The sequence below is a fragment of the Sprattus sprattus genome (genome assembly GCF_963457725.1).
Source record: "Sprattus sprattus genome assembly, chromosome: 11".
Classification (NCBI taxonomy): domain Eukaryota; kingdom Metazoa; phylum Chordata; class Actinopteri; order Clupeiformes; family Clupeidae; genus Sprattus; species Sprattus sprattus.
Genome location: NC_137909.1, coordinates 28,573,555 through 28,588,787, shown reverse-complemented (window position 1 = coordinate 28,588,787; position 15,233 = coordinate 28,573,555). Strand labels below are relative to the sequence as shown.

Genomic DNA, 15,233 nt, shown 5'->3' with positions numbered 1-15,233 from the left:
GACCAGTGAATGGATCCTTCCAGACACGGGTGTCGTTATACTACAATCACTTGAGACACATGCACTGCACACTGATCCCCATTTCACTAATTGTGAGACTACTAGCACCAATTGGCTGGTCCTCTGTTGAATTAGGTCAGTCTTTATAAAGGGGGTGAATACTTATGCAATCACTTATTTTACATTACATATTTTTATTTAATTGACATTATTGTGTAGAAATCTGTTTTCACTTTGACATTAAAGAGGGCTTTTTTTGGTTGTTTTTTTGTTACAAAAGCCAACTTATATTGACCATGATTAATTTATAAAAGCAATAAAAGGTTAAAACATCCAAGGGGGTGAATACTTATGCAAGGCACTGTATATCACCCACCTCAGCTACGCTAACATTGTCAGGTGGTGTTGACTTAATGAAGTGATTTAATGATACTTTCTATCCTTCCCTGCAGGCTGCAGCCTATTCAGGATTAGGCTCTTTGGATGCAACATGCTGAGGAGAGGACTGTTTTAGGGTTTTCGTTAGCCGGTACTGGTAAACTTTAAATTAAAAACTTGCCTGGTCCAAATGTCTGGTAATAATGTTCATACAAAAGACGAAATGCATTCTTAAACAGGACATTTGGGTTTTAACCAAAGCAAATAAATAAGTTATGGAACTATATGTTATTGTTATGACCTAATTTCATTGATTACTGTGCGTCACAAAATCTGACCACTTCTGATCCCATTTGACAGTTCTGTTCTTCCAAATTGAATGGTAATTTATGCAAGGAATAAGGTTTCACAATGACATAGATAGCAACAGTAAACAATGTATTTCTGTAGTCATTTTTGTCTCAGAATGCTTGAAAAGTGTGAGTTTAAAAGCTAAACTTTAAATCTGCAGTTTGACTGGGAAGAGTAAAAATGAGGAGGAAGTTGTCATTCTTTTGTCAGCCTAGATGTGTGGTACAGAGACTAGATCCACATTATATGTCTGTTTGTAACGTAGATTGTTGTTGAAACATGCACCGGTACGTTTGAATTACACCAGTAAATATACATTCTTTCAGGACACTGGGCAGGCAAGACAAAAAAATCCAAGCAGAAACCCTGGCCTGTGTGTGCCTCCTGTCTCTCGTTACATACATGATTTCCTGACAGTCTGTGCTAACCATCTGTACAATATAAAGTCACATGGTATAATAATAGTAAACTGTACAGTTGTAATCATGTGGGTGGAGCCTATAGTGTCAGGAATATGTCAGAAACTAAACGGAACACTGACATTGAGGGTGGGAAATTAATCTACTTCTTTTGCAGTTTCACACACACACACACACACACACACACACACACACACACACACACACACACACACACACACAGACACAGACACACATTATCTATCTCTCTCTCACACACACACACACACACACTTATTTTGGAGGGCCAACATTTTTAAATAAACAATAAAATACCAGTAACAAGATGAGTAGAAAGAATAAGGTTGAATGTGGGCCAAACCATGTATTTTTGATGGATATTACACACAGTCGTGTTTGTTTTGAATGACACCTTCACAGGAAAACAGTAGGCTGCACCTACAGTGAAAATATAACAAGTTCAAATTCCATTGAAAATGCCTCTGATCTGGCGGCCATGGTGGAGATCTGTTGGATTTTTGTTATCTAGGAACAGAACAAAATGATAACCTTCACTGTCTCCTTATAAGCCAATCAAATTGTGGGATGCTCACTGTCTCCTTATAAGCCAATCAAATTGTTTCGATACCTGAACTTAGATGTTTTATTCATTGTCATTCTGATAGAAAAAGTTAATGTTTCCAATCTTGGCAAAGACTTGTAGCCTACTGGAAACTCACATACTCCCTGCACTGGACTGGGCTGGATTTCTTCTGACAGAAAGTCCGCATTGGAAAAGCTGAGCATGCTGTTTATACGACCAACACCCAGCCCATTGTGTTGTTCAATCTGGCAGGAAAGCGTTAAGGTTAATGGAATCCGTTTCACTAAGTATCATGTGAATTAGCTCCCCGGCTACGCAAAGCGTGACCTTCGTACCGCGCCTTCCCAAATACCACACGATTGGCTACAGTTCTCCGGTTATTAAAGGTTTCTGCTGTTATTGGAGTAAGGACGTGTCTACGTCAGACGCAGGCTGTCTCCGACTGGTGGACTTACTGGCAGGAAATATTCAATAAACATAACCACGGAGTTTGACATTTCATAACTAAGTCCGGGATACTCCACATGTCAACAATGAAAAGTTTAAAGAATCGTCTGTTAAGACATGAAGTGACAATTGATGTAAGTGTGATTTTAAGAAGCGAACTAACGTACGTTATCTGTCTTAACTTTAGTATAGTTTCTCCACTATGGAAATTCGTGAAAAGTTTAGCATATTAGACAGATTTACCATGTTGTTTGTAAAACGAACCAATGTTCTAAAGCTTTAATAATTCAATGCTTATTCGAAAGGAAAAGATAAGGGAATAGGAATTCATTTCGATATTTTGGTTTTCCTCCGAGGCCGTATGGGGGCACTTACTTTGCTTGATAGATAAGCTTTTATTATTCATGAACTCGCCCAGGTCGTTTTCAGCATAGACGAGCAGAGCGAAATAAGCAATATTTATCTGCAATGGAGTAAAGGTTTTCAGCAGTCGGAAGGAGTGACATAAGTGGAACAGCATTCCTGGAAGGGATGACCATAGGGCACTTGAAACGTGTCGGTGTCATTTTGTTTTGCCGTCTGAGCCTAATCCTAAAACAAGAAGGGATGTTTAATGTCAACGGTAACCATGGGGACCATTACTTTCTTTATCATTTTAAAAGTCTTACTTGGTAACCTGTTTATATCACCAAATTCTGAAAATGTATTTGGCAGTTATTTGACTCACGGCATCCCTTAAATCGAGACGGAACAAAATCAATTTAATTGGCTTAAGACCAGCCACTAGTGACTGTGAGATTTGCTACTTGTTCTTGATCAATACGTCAGTGTTTTGGCTTGTCCGTGGCGGGAAACAATCAGGGCCGGATCCAGAACAGAATCACCGAGAGGGCCCTTGGAATTAGCGAGCTGGTACACTTGCAACATTATAAGGCAAAGGTCATTGTGCATTTAAAACGAGGGTTTGCAACATTAGTTTAGGGGTGCAATGCATCCTAACATCCCGGTAGATACGGGCCTGAATGCTATACTACTATTATCTCATGACAGCGGTAGGGATGCATCCTTTATGACAACAACACAGGCCGTATGAAGGGACGTGTAGCTTTTGACTGTGCTGATAGTACTGATGTAGTGGTAACTCCTTCTCTTTCAGCATATGGAAAATAACAGGATAGCACGGAGTGGGAGAGACATTCCTGCTTTCTGACATCATGTGAGAACTGGGATTAGCCAGCTAAACTCTGCAATCCTGACATTGTCCCAGTTGACATGCCACAGAGTGGGGCGGTGCAGTGCATAGCTGGGGGTTCTAGGGCGTTCTGAGCAGAGGAATGGTGGGGGTTCTAGAGTGTTCCGAGCGGAGGAATGGTGGGGGTTCTAGAGTGTTCTGAGCGGAGGAATGGTGGCGGTTCTAGAGTGTTCTGAGCAGAGGAATGATGGTGGTTCTAGAGTGTTCTGAGCGTAGGAATGGTGGGCGTTCTAGAGTGTTCTGAGCAGAGGAATGGTGGGGGTTCTAGAGTGTTCTGAGCGGAGGAATGGTGGCGGTTCTAGAGTGTTCTGAGCGGAGGAATGGGAACCACAGAGGGAGGACGAGCAGGATCTCAAACCCCTCCCTCCAGTGATCTGTGTCAACACCAAACAGACACAAACATGCCAGGCAAGCACCAACTCAACCTGTCTCCAGATGCCAGGGAGTGGTCTTACCAGAACAGGCCTCCAACACGGTGGAGCGAGAGAGAAAGAAAGAGAGAGAGAGAGACAGAGAGAGAGAGAGAGACAGAGAGTGAGACAGAGAGAGAGAGATAGAGAGAGAGAGAGACAGAGATAGAGAGAGAACGAGAACAGGCCTCCAACACGGGGAAGCGAGAGAGAGTTGGGTGGTGCTCATACCTCCGTGGTCTAGGTAACGAGTGAGATTCATATTGGCCACTCAGATTAGCATTTCTGCACGTGCCGTTGTGAACTTGGATAGGAAGCGATATTTCTGAGAGTAGTTCACACAAGCTTGCCTGTGTCGGCCACAGAGCGTAAATACACAGTCACAGTCACGACTGATCAAACACTGTAGGGAGAGAAAGAAATGGATTGGTGATACTGATTTCACGTTCCATTTTTCAAGCAAGAAACTAATCTTTACTGTGTAAACTCAGTACAAGATGGGAAGAGTTCGTTTTGTGAGTCATACATGAAAGTGTTTCTGTCTTTGCCAGAGAGTTTGATCAAAAAACTAAACTTTTTAAAAACTTTTAAAACTAAAACTTTCACTGTCAGCTGTACAGGGTCACTACTGCAAACTATTATTTAATGTTGTTCTCTCACAAAACACACACACAGACACACACACATAGACACACACATAGAGACACACACACACACACACACATAGACACACACATAGACACACACACACACACACACACACACACACACACACACACAAACACACACATAGACACACACACACACATACAATCACACATAGACACACACACACACAAACACACACATACGCACACACACACACACACACAAACACACACACACATAGACACACACACACATAGACACACACACACACACACATACAAACACACACATAGACACACACAAACACACATAGACACACACAAACACACACACACACACACACACACACACATTTTCATGCTGTGACTTGAAACCCCTCATCAGATAAACACAGCATTCTCTCACAGCTGCTTGCAAACTGGCCTTCCCTCTCTCGTCTGCGTCACCCTGGTCTCAGGATCAGCTCCCTGTAAAAGCACAGCTGAGGCCGGGGATAAGAGCTCTCTGAGTGCCCTAATGCTGGACTCCTGATTACACATGTGGGCTCAGAAAGGCACCGCAGCAGGTGGTGAAAGTGCTGTATTAACGTCATTTCCTTCAGAGCTAATTCTCATAGCACAAGCTCCCCATATCTCTCAGAGGTGGGTGTTCGTCTGAAGACGCTGCTGCCTGCATTCGTCACGCTCAAAATGAAACCTCTCCTGAAAGATAAGCACAGGGCCTCTTGGAAGCGTTGGGGGTTCTAGAGTGTTCTGAGTGGAGGAATGGTGGTGGTTCTAGAGTGTTCTGAGCGGAGGAATGGTGGGGGTTCTAGAGTGTTCTGAGCGGAGGAATGGTGGCGGTTCTAGAGTGTTCTGAGCGGAGAAATGGTGGCGGTTCTAGAGTGTTCTGAGCGGAGGAATGGTGGGGGTTCTAGAGTGTTCTGAGCGGAGGAATGGTGGGGGTTCTAGAGTGTTCTGAGCGGAGGAATGGTGGGAGTTCTAGAGTGTTCTGAGCGGAGGAATGGTGGGGGTTCTAGAGTGTTCTGAGCGGAGGAATGGTGGGGGTTCTAGAGTGTTCTGAGCGGAGGAATGGTGGGGGTTCTAGAGTGTTCTGAGCGGATGAATGGTGGGAGTTCTAGAGTGTTCTGAGCGGAGGAATGGTGGGGGTTCTAGAGTGTTCTGAGCGGAGGAATGGTGGGGGTTCTAGAGTGTTCTGAGCGGAGGAATAGTGGGGGTTCTAGAGTGTTCTGAGCGGAGGAATGGTGGGGGTTCTAGAGCGGAGGAATGGTGGGGGTTCTAGAGTGTTCTGAGCGGAGGATGAAATGAAACCTCTCCTGAAAGATAAGCTCAGGGCCTCTTGGAAGCGACTCTGTAAAGCTGACTAAACTGTGTGAGGAAGGGACTGTATAGGTTCTGGTGCAGATATGGTGGTGTCGCCCTGGTGTGTCTGCAAGAATGCAGCCTTTAGAGCAGTGGTTCTTAACCTTTTTGGAGGTACTGAACCCTGCAAGCTTCATCAGTGCATTCGCTGAACCCTTCGTAATTTGAAAAATAAAATATGATTTCTTCAAAACGACATTGCTAGTGTGAACCGGGCTATACTGTGTGTGTCTTGACCCCTGCCGAACCCCTGAGAGTGGCTCAACGAACCCCTGGGGTTCGATCGAACCCAGGTTAAGAACCACTGCTTCAGAGGGTTTACATAGCTATTGTAGGCAGCACAGCAATACACAGGACTCAGGCATATTCAGTGAACTCAAGGATCTTTATCTTTGTGTTTGTGTTTGTGTTAGTTAGTCAGTGAGGCACAAACATGTCTGAAAGGAATATGAAACTGGAGTAACTTCTACTACTAAACTGTCAATGACAAGCAAACACACCGTGCAGACTCCTCTGGTGTTTTGCCGCGAACTGACTTAATCACGAGATGAGCTGAGGAACAGATCTCTGCGCGCGTGCGCGCGCGCAGCGCGCGCGTGTGTGTGTGTGTGTGTGTGTGTGTGTGTGTGTGTGTGTGTGTGTGTGTCTGTGTGTGTTTGTGAGAGGCCTTGTCTCTGGCCTTTCTAACAGACTCATTCCTGTTGTTTTGGGAGATGACTCTTGTGTCTTAATTAAACATTTTGGTTGCGGGTCTGCGTGACAGTTCCCTGCCGATCCTGTGGAGATGCCATGCCCTTGGCCAGACACACACACGCACACGCACACGCACACGCACACACACACACACACACACACACACACACACACACACACACAGAAGTGGAAGTGTAGCTGGAGACGGACGTGAGTGGCTGAAGACTTTTTGAATGCCAGTGAAGGACAGTGTGTGCAGTTCTCAGAAGAGCTAGAGGCAGCGTTTGATTGGATGCAGGCTCAGGGTTGTCCCTTATGTCCACCCCCCCTTTGTAATACACACACACACACACACACACACACACACACACAGACACACACACACACACACACACACACACACACACACACACAGACACACACACACACACACAGACACACACACACACACACACACAGACACACACACACACACACACACACACACACACACACACACACACAGACACACACACACACACACACACACACACACACACACACACACACACACACACGTACACACACACACACACAGAGCCACAGCGTTAGATTGGATGCAGGCTCAGGGTTGTCCCTTATGTTCCCCCTCTTACGTATGTTTAACACACACACACACACACACACACACACACACACACGTACACACACACACACAGAGCCACAGCGTTAGATTGGATGCAGGCTCAGGGTTGTCCCTTATGTTCCCCCTGTTACGTATGTTTAACACACACACACACACACACACACACACACACACACACACACACGTACACACACACACACACAGAGCCACAGCGTTAGATTGGATGCAGGCTCAGGGTTGTCCCTTATGTTCCCCCTCTTACGTATGTTTAACACACACTCTCACACACACACACACACACACACACACACACACACACACACACACACACACAGAGACACACACACACTCACACAGAGCCACAGCTTTAGACTGAATGCAGGCTCAGGGTTGTCCATACCTAGGGTGCGTCAGAGTGAAGTGGGGCTGGGTGAAGAGGTGCTCCAGTGATTCAAAATGAATGCCCTTCTCCTTTCAACTGTTGAAATGAAATGTCCAACAATTCCTGACGCAGTGTGCACTACTTCATACCCCCTGCTCCGCATGTGTTTATCATCTGTAGCAGGCTCTTTTGTGTGTGTGTGTATGTGTGTGTGTGTGTATGCATGTGTGTTTGTGTGTGGGCGTGTCTGTATGGTGTGTGTGTGTGTGTGTGTGTGTGTGTGTGTGTGTGTGTGTGTGTGTGTGTGGGTGTCTATGCATGTATATTTGTGTGTGGGCGGGTCTTTTTGGTGTGTATGTTACGTATGTATGTGTGTGTGTGTGTGTGTGTCTGTATGGTGTGTGTGTGTGTGTATATGTATGTATGTGTGTATGTGTGTGTGTGTGTATATGTATGTATGTGTGTGTTTATGCATGTATGTGTGTGTGTGTCTGTGTCTGTGGAGGAGTGAGGCATGAAAGAGAGGAAGGTGTTGACCTTGTTAGCGCAGTCGGTGCTGATGGATTAGCCACTGGCACACTCTGTTCTTGTGTTTCTAACGGCCTTCCTCTTTCTGCTCTCCCCTCCTCTCTCCTCTCCTCTCCTTGTCTCTCCTCTCCTCTCCTCTCTTCTCCTCTCCTCTCCCTCCTCCCATCTCCTCTCCTCTCTTCTCCTCTCCTCTCCTCTCCTCTCCTCTCCTCTCCCTCCTCCCATCTCCTCTCCTCTCTTCTCCTCTCTTCTCCTCTCTACTCCTCTCCTCCCCTCTCCTCTCCTCTCCTCTCTTCTCCTCTCCTCCCATCTCCTCTCCTCTCTCTCCTCCCATCTCCTCCCCTCCCCTCTCTTCTCCTCTCCACTCCTCTCTTCTCTTCTCCTCTCCTCTCCTCTCCTCTCCTCTCCTCTCCCTCCTCCCATCTCCTCTCCTCTCCTTTCCTCTCCTCTCCTCTCCTCTCCTCTCCTCTCCTCTCCTCTCCTCTCCCTCCTTCCATCTCCTCTCCTCTCTTCTCCTCTCTTCTCCTCTCCTCTCCCCTCCTCTCCTCTCCCTCCTCTCCTCTCCTTTCCTTGCCTTGCCTTGCCTCTCCTCTCCTCTCCTCTCCTCTCCTTGCCTCTCCTCTCCTCTCCTCTCCTCTCTTCTCCTCTCCTCTCCCTCCTCCCATCTCCTCTCCTCTCCTCTCCTCCCATCTTCTCTCCTCTCCTCTCCCTCCTCCCATCTCCTCTCCTCTCTTCTCCTCTCTTCTCCTCTCTACTCCTCTCTACTCCTCTCCTCTCCTCCCCTCTCCTCTCCTCTCCTCTCCTCTCCTCTCTTCTCCTCTCCTCTCCTCCCATCTCCTCTCCTCTCTCTCCTCCCATCTCCTCCCCTCTCTTCTCCTCTCCTCTCCCTCCTCCCATCTCCTCCCCTCTCTTCTCCCCTCCTCTCCTCTCCCTCCTCTCCTCTCCTCTCCTCCCATCTCCTCTCCTCTCTCTCCTCCCATCTCCTCTCCTCTCTTCTCCTCTCCTCTCCTCTCCCCTCCTCTCCTCTCCCTCCTCTCCTCTCCTTTCCTTGCCTCTCCTCTCCTCTCCTCTCCTCTCCTCTCCTCTCCTCTCCTCTCCCTCCTCCCATCTCCTCTCCTCTCCTCTCCTCTCCTCTCTTCTCCTCTCCTCTCCTCTCCTCTCCTCTCCTCTCCCTCCTCCCATCTCCTCTCCTCTCTACCTCTCTCCTCCCCTCTCCTCTCCTCTCTCTCCTCCCATCTCCTCCCCTCTCTTCCCCTCTCTTCTCCTCTCCTCTCCCTCCTCCCATCTCCTCTCCTCTTCTCCCCTCTCCTCTCCCTCCTCCCCTCTCTTCTCCTCTCCTCTCCTCCCCTCTCCTCCCCTCTCTTCTCCTCTCCTGTGTGTGTCAGAACAAGGACTGGTCCAAGTATGATGAAAGGCTGCTGAAAGTGGTGGAGAGCGGGGAGCTGGACAAAGTCATCGCCACGCTCGCCAAGAAGGGCGTGGTCCCCACCAAGCTGAACCCTCAGGGCCATTCTGCGTGAGTGTCTGACCCAGAACTGTGGAGATGCCATTCCCTTGGCACACACACACACACACACACACACATTCTGCGTGAGTGTCTGACCCAGAACTGGCACACACATACACACACACACACACACACACACACACACACACACACACACACACACACACATTCTGCGTGAGTGTCTGACCCAGAACTGGCACACACATACACACACACACACACACACACACACACACACACACACACACATACACACACACACATTCTGCGTTAGTGTCTGATCCAGAACTGTGGAGATGCCATTCCCTGGTCTCTCCGTCTTTCATCTTTCCTTTGTGTGTGATTTCATGTGTCTTACACTTTCTTTTTGGGTTTCTCTCTCTGTCTTTTTTTTCTTTCCTTTTTTCTCACACTCTATCCCACCTTTTTTTATCTGGCATTTGGTCCCTTTGATCTTCTGTTCTCTCTTTCTCTCCATCTCTGACCAAACCTCTCTCTCTTTCTCTCCATCTCTGACCAAACCTCTCTCTCTCTTTCTCTCTGTCATCCTCTAGTTCCGATTCTCAATGTCTAGCGAACCTAAGTGAAACCACCACATTAGACCACCCAGCTTAACTGCTATTTGATCAGCCCCAGAGTAATCCCACAGGTATTAAGTCACCATCAGCTGACTTTAATCAATTAGCCCAATGAGGTTAAATAGGTTAAGCTGTGTGTGTGTGCATGTGTTTACATCTGAGAGATAGAGGGGGGAGGGGTTAGGGTTAGGTCAGGCCTGCCTGTTTTGTAACCCTACCAATCAAGGTTTAAAGCTCCAGAGGCCCATCAGATAATGTTGTGATAGATTGACAGTCTGGCGTCTTGTGCCTGTCTTCACTCTACCATGCTTCAGAACAGGTAGTCTGCAAAGTAATATCCCAAACCTAAATGTTCTGGACTGCAGTCTCGAGTAATATCCCAAACCTAAACGTCCTGCACTGCAATATCCCAAACCTAAACGTTTTGGACTGCAGACGTTATTTATATCCCAAACCTAACAATCTGGACAGCAGACGTTAGTAATATCACAAACCTAAACGTTCTTGACTGCGGACGTTACTAATATCCCAAACCTAACAATCTGGACTGCGGACGTTACTAATATCCCAAACCTAACAATCTGGACTGCGGACGTTACTAATATCCCAAACCTAACAATCTGGACTGCGGACGTTACTAATATCCCAAACCTAAACGTTCTGGACTGCGGACGTTAATAATATCCCAAACCTAAACGTTCTTGACTGCAGCTGTTAGTAATATCCCAAACTTAACCGTTCTACAGTGCAAAACTAAAAGCTAAACGTTCTGCTCTGCAATCATTAGTAATATCCAAAACCTAAACGTTCTGCTCTGCAATCATTAGTAATATCCCAAACCTAACAGTTCTGCACTGCAATATCCCAAACCTAAACGTTCTGCTCTGCTATCATTACTAATATCCCAAACCTAAACATTCTGCTCTGCTATCATTACTTATATCCCAAAACTAAACATTCTGGACTTCAGCCGTTAGAAATATCTGAAACCTAAACGTTCTCAGCAGTACAGTACCGCACCAGCTGTGGCTCTGCTCCACTGGACAGACCACTTGGGTCCTGGGGAGAACTCGCCGATCTAAGTTATCGATGCGTGGCACCTCCTCGCCTCCCCCAATAAGGCACTCAGACTCTCGACTCTTTATCCACTTCCTCCTGTCCTCTCCCTCAGCACTGTCGCATTCGATTTCCCTCACTGTGTTAGTAATCGTTAGGCAAATCAGAAGCAGCTACTTTTTAAAAACTTTGTTTTATTTTTTTCTAGAGTGAAATAAAAGTACAAATGACCTGTTAAGGGCAGGTTGAGCGGTGGTAGCACACACACACACACACAGACACACACACACACCCACACACAGACACAGACACAGACACAGACACAGACACAGACACAGACACAGACACAGACACAGACACAGACACAGACACAGACACACACACACACACACACACACACACACACACACACACACACACATATTTAGTCATTTAGCAGATGCTTTTGTTCAAAGCGGCGTACAAGAGAGAGAACAGTCAAGTTACGAGCAATATAGACCTAATGTAACAATAAATACTATTTTACATTAGAAATAGAAAATGGAGACACACAGACACAGACAGAGACACAGTCACACACACACACACACACACACACACACACACACACACACACACACACACACACACACACACAAACACACATTCTTCCCACGCTGCTTTTCCACTTCTCTCCTCATGCATTTCAGAAGTGTTATTTCAGAGCCGTTACACCCTTAGCTCTGGCAGGCTGCCAAGGAGTTGCCATTAGGAGTTCTGTCCTGGGTTGGAGACAATTAGGATATCTGTCCTGGTTTAGAGGCAATTAGGAGTTCTGTCCTGGGTTGGAGGCAATTAGGAGTTCTGTCCTGGGTTGGAGGCAATTAGGAGTTCTGTCCTGGGTTGGAGGCAATTAGGAGTTCTGACCTGGGTTGGAGGCAATTAGGAGTTCTGTCCTGGTTTAGAGGCAATTAGGAGTTCTGTCCTGGTTTAGAGGTAATTAGAAGATCTGTTCAGGTTTGGAGGCCATGTGCAGTCCTCTCTCTGCACGCATGGACGCCACCTCTAAGCTCCGCTGGGGTGATTGGGCGGCTGCGGATTGGAGATTGGCACTTGTTAGCCGCTGGATGTGAGCGGGAACGGGGCTGTGCTGACCAGGCGCTTTAAATCCCTCTCGGTCCTGCTGCGGTTGTCCCCAGCCTCACCTCTGTCGCCACACTCTTCTAGAACTCGCTCTCCACGCCGCCACACTGTCCCTCAGCTCTCTTCTAGAACTCTCTCTTCACGCAGTCACACTGTCCCTCAGCTCTCTTCTAGAACTCTCTCTCTCCACGCAGTCACACTGTCCCTCAGCTCTCTTCTAGAACTCTCTCGCCACGCAGTCACACTGTCCCTCAGCTCTCTTCTAGAACTCTCTCTTCACACAGTCACATTGTCCCTCAGCTCTCCTCTTAAGAGGTCACGCAGTCACACTGTCCCTCAGCTCTCTTCTAGAACTCTCTCGCCACGCAGTCACATTGTCCCTCAGCTCTCTTCTAGAACTCTCTCTTCACACAGCCACACTGTCCCTCAGCTCTCTTCTAGAACTCTCTCGCCACGCAGTCACATTGTCCCTCAGCTCTCTTCTAGAACTCTCTCTTCACACAGCCACACTGTCCCTCAGCTCTCTTCTAGAACTCTCTCGCCACGCAGTCACATTGTCCCTCAGCTCTCTTCTAGAACTCTCTCGCCACGCAGTCACACTGTCCCTCAGCTCTCTTCTAGAACTCTCTCTCCTCATGTTGTTGGTGATTCAACATCAAATGTTGGTGATTTGTGTAAGATAGACTGGGGGTAGTCTCAGACCTACGGCAGCAGCTCTGCATCTCAATAACATCCCCATTCGTTTACTACTCACGACTGGGGATGATAGGATCCAGTCCTTTTCAGAGGCTACACCAGGGCATGCATACAAGCAGCATGCATTCAGAGCTAAAGGGGCCGTTTACCCTTGTGTGTGTATTGTGCTCGGAGATTACCCCAAGTCTACCTCACACAAATGACCAACATCTAGCAACATCAAAGAACACAAAAGCAACAATAGCAAACTAGCACAGGCTTTCTATTGACCCGTGTGTTTGTAGTGGATAGCTTTCTATTGGACTGGACTCGAGCTGCACATCTCACATGCACACCACACAGTGTGTGTGTGAGTGTACTGAAGAAGGCACAGTGTGTGTGTGAGTCTAGTGAAGAAAGCACAGTGTGTGTGTGAGTGAACTGAAGAAAGCACAGGGTGTGTGTGAGTGTACTGAAGAAGGCACAGTGTGTGTGTGAGTGTACTGAAGAAGGCACAGTGTGTGTGTGAGGGTACTGAAGAAAGCACAGTGTGTGTGTGAGTGAACTGAAGAAAGCACAGTGTGTGTGTGAGTGTACTGAAGAAGGCACAGTGTGTGTGTGAGTCTAGTGAAGAAAGCACAGGGTGTGTGTGAGTGTACTGAAGAAGGCACAGTGTGTGTGTGAGTCTAGTGAAGAAAGCACAGTGTGTGTGTGAGTGTTCTGAAGAAGGCACAGTGTGTGTGTGAGTGTTCTGAAGAAAGCACAGTGTGTGTGTGAGTGAACTGAAGAAAGCACAGTGTGTGTGTGAGTGTACTGAAGAAAGCACAGTGTGTGTGTGTGAGTGTACTGAATGTAAGATGAGGGTGTGCTTGAGGTCTGGTCATAGTTCGGTAGACAGAGAGAGCAATTAAACCTACAGTAGTGTTGCACTAAACCTGATTGACAGGTTCTGGGTTGAGAGGTGAAAGCCCTGAGGTGTGTGTGTGTGTGTATGATGTATGTGTGTTTGTGTGTGTGTGTGTGTGTGTGTATGTGTGTGTTTGTGTGTGTGTGTGTGTGTGTGTGTGTGTGTGTGTGGGTGTGGGTGTGTGTCCCAGCACCTATAATCTATGTTCAGTTACACACATAGTAAAAACAGTGATGCAAACAGAATGTGTTTAAATTGCTCAAGTGAAATAATCAACATCCATTCAGAATGGTCCCAATTCTAAGTTCACGTGTGTTCATAAGGTTTCACATGTATCTCTAATTATTTCATAGTTTTGAGAGTTTTGTTGGAAATTCTTCTTTTCTTTAGCATTTCAGAGAAAATGTATTGTGTTTGTCCTCATCAGTGTAGAATAGACGGTGAGCACTGCAGCGTTCCTCAGATGGGAATAAGGACATCTGATGGCTCCATGCACAAATGAGCCTTTGGTTTGATTTTTTCTGAGGAAAGAATAAAGTCTTTCCATGAGCCTGTGAGTAGATAATAAAGGACATACAGTACTGTGCAAAAGTTTTAGGCAGGTGTGAAAAAATGCTGTAAACTTAGAATGCTTTCAAAAATGGAAGTGTTAACAGTTTATTTTCATCAATTCTTCATAAATTAACAAAATGCAGTGAAGGAACAGAAGAAAATTCTAAATTAAATCAATATTTGGTGTGACCACCCTTTGCCTTCAAAATAGCATCAATTCTTCCAGATACACTTGTGCACAGTTTTTGAAGGAACTCGGCTGGTAAATTGTTCCAAACATCTTGGAGAACTAACCACAGATCTTCTGTGGATGTAGGCTTCCTAAAATTATTCTGTCTCTTCATGTAAACCCAGACAGACTCGATGATGTAGAGATCAGGGCTCTGTGGGGGTCATACCATCACTTGCAAGACTTTCTGTTCTTCTTTAAGCTGAAGATAGTTGTTAATGACATTGGCTGTATGTTTGGGGTTATGTTCCTGCTGCAGAATACATTTGGTGCCAATCATACGCCTCCCTGATGGTATTGCATGATGGATTAGTATCTGCCTGTATTTCTCAGCATTGAGGACACCATTCATCCTGACCAAATCTCCAACTCCACTTGCAGAAATGCAGCCCCAAACTGGAAAGGAACCTCTACCATGCTTCACTGTTGCCTGCAGACTCTCATTATTGTACCTCTCTCCAGCCCTTCGGCGAACAAACTGCCTTCTTCTACAGCCAAATATTTCTAATTTTGACTCATCAGTCCAGAGC

At 46.5% G+C, this 15,233-nt stretch overlaps 1 protein-coding gene across 1 annotated transcript in view; it reads left to right on the top strand.

Moving 5' to 3' along the window:
- Positions 1-2,255: 2,255 nt before the first annotated feature.
- uacaa (uveal autoantigen with coiled-coil domains and ankyrin repeats a) overlaps positions 2,256-15,233 on the top strand; it is a gene marked incomplete at its 5' end in the record, with an annotated part of 48,346 nt that continues 35,368 nt past the window's right edge. The window contains 2 exons of the mRNA XM_080847586.1: positions 2,256-2,312; positions 9,463-9,593. Coding sequence (XP_080703712.1) covers positions 2,256-2,312; positions 9,463-9,593 — 188 coding nt within the window. The remainder of the gene's footprint in view (positions 2,313-9,462; positions 9,594-15,233) is intronic.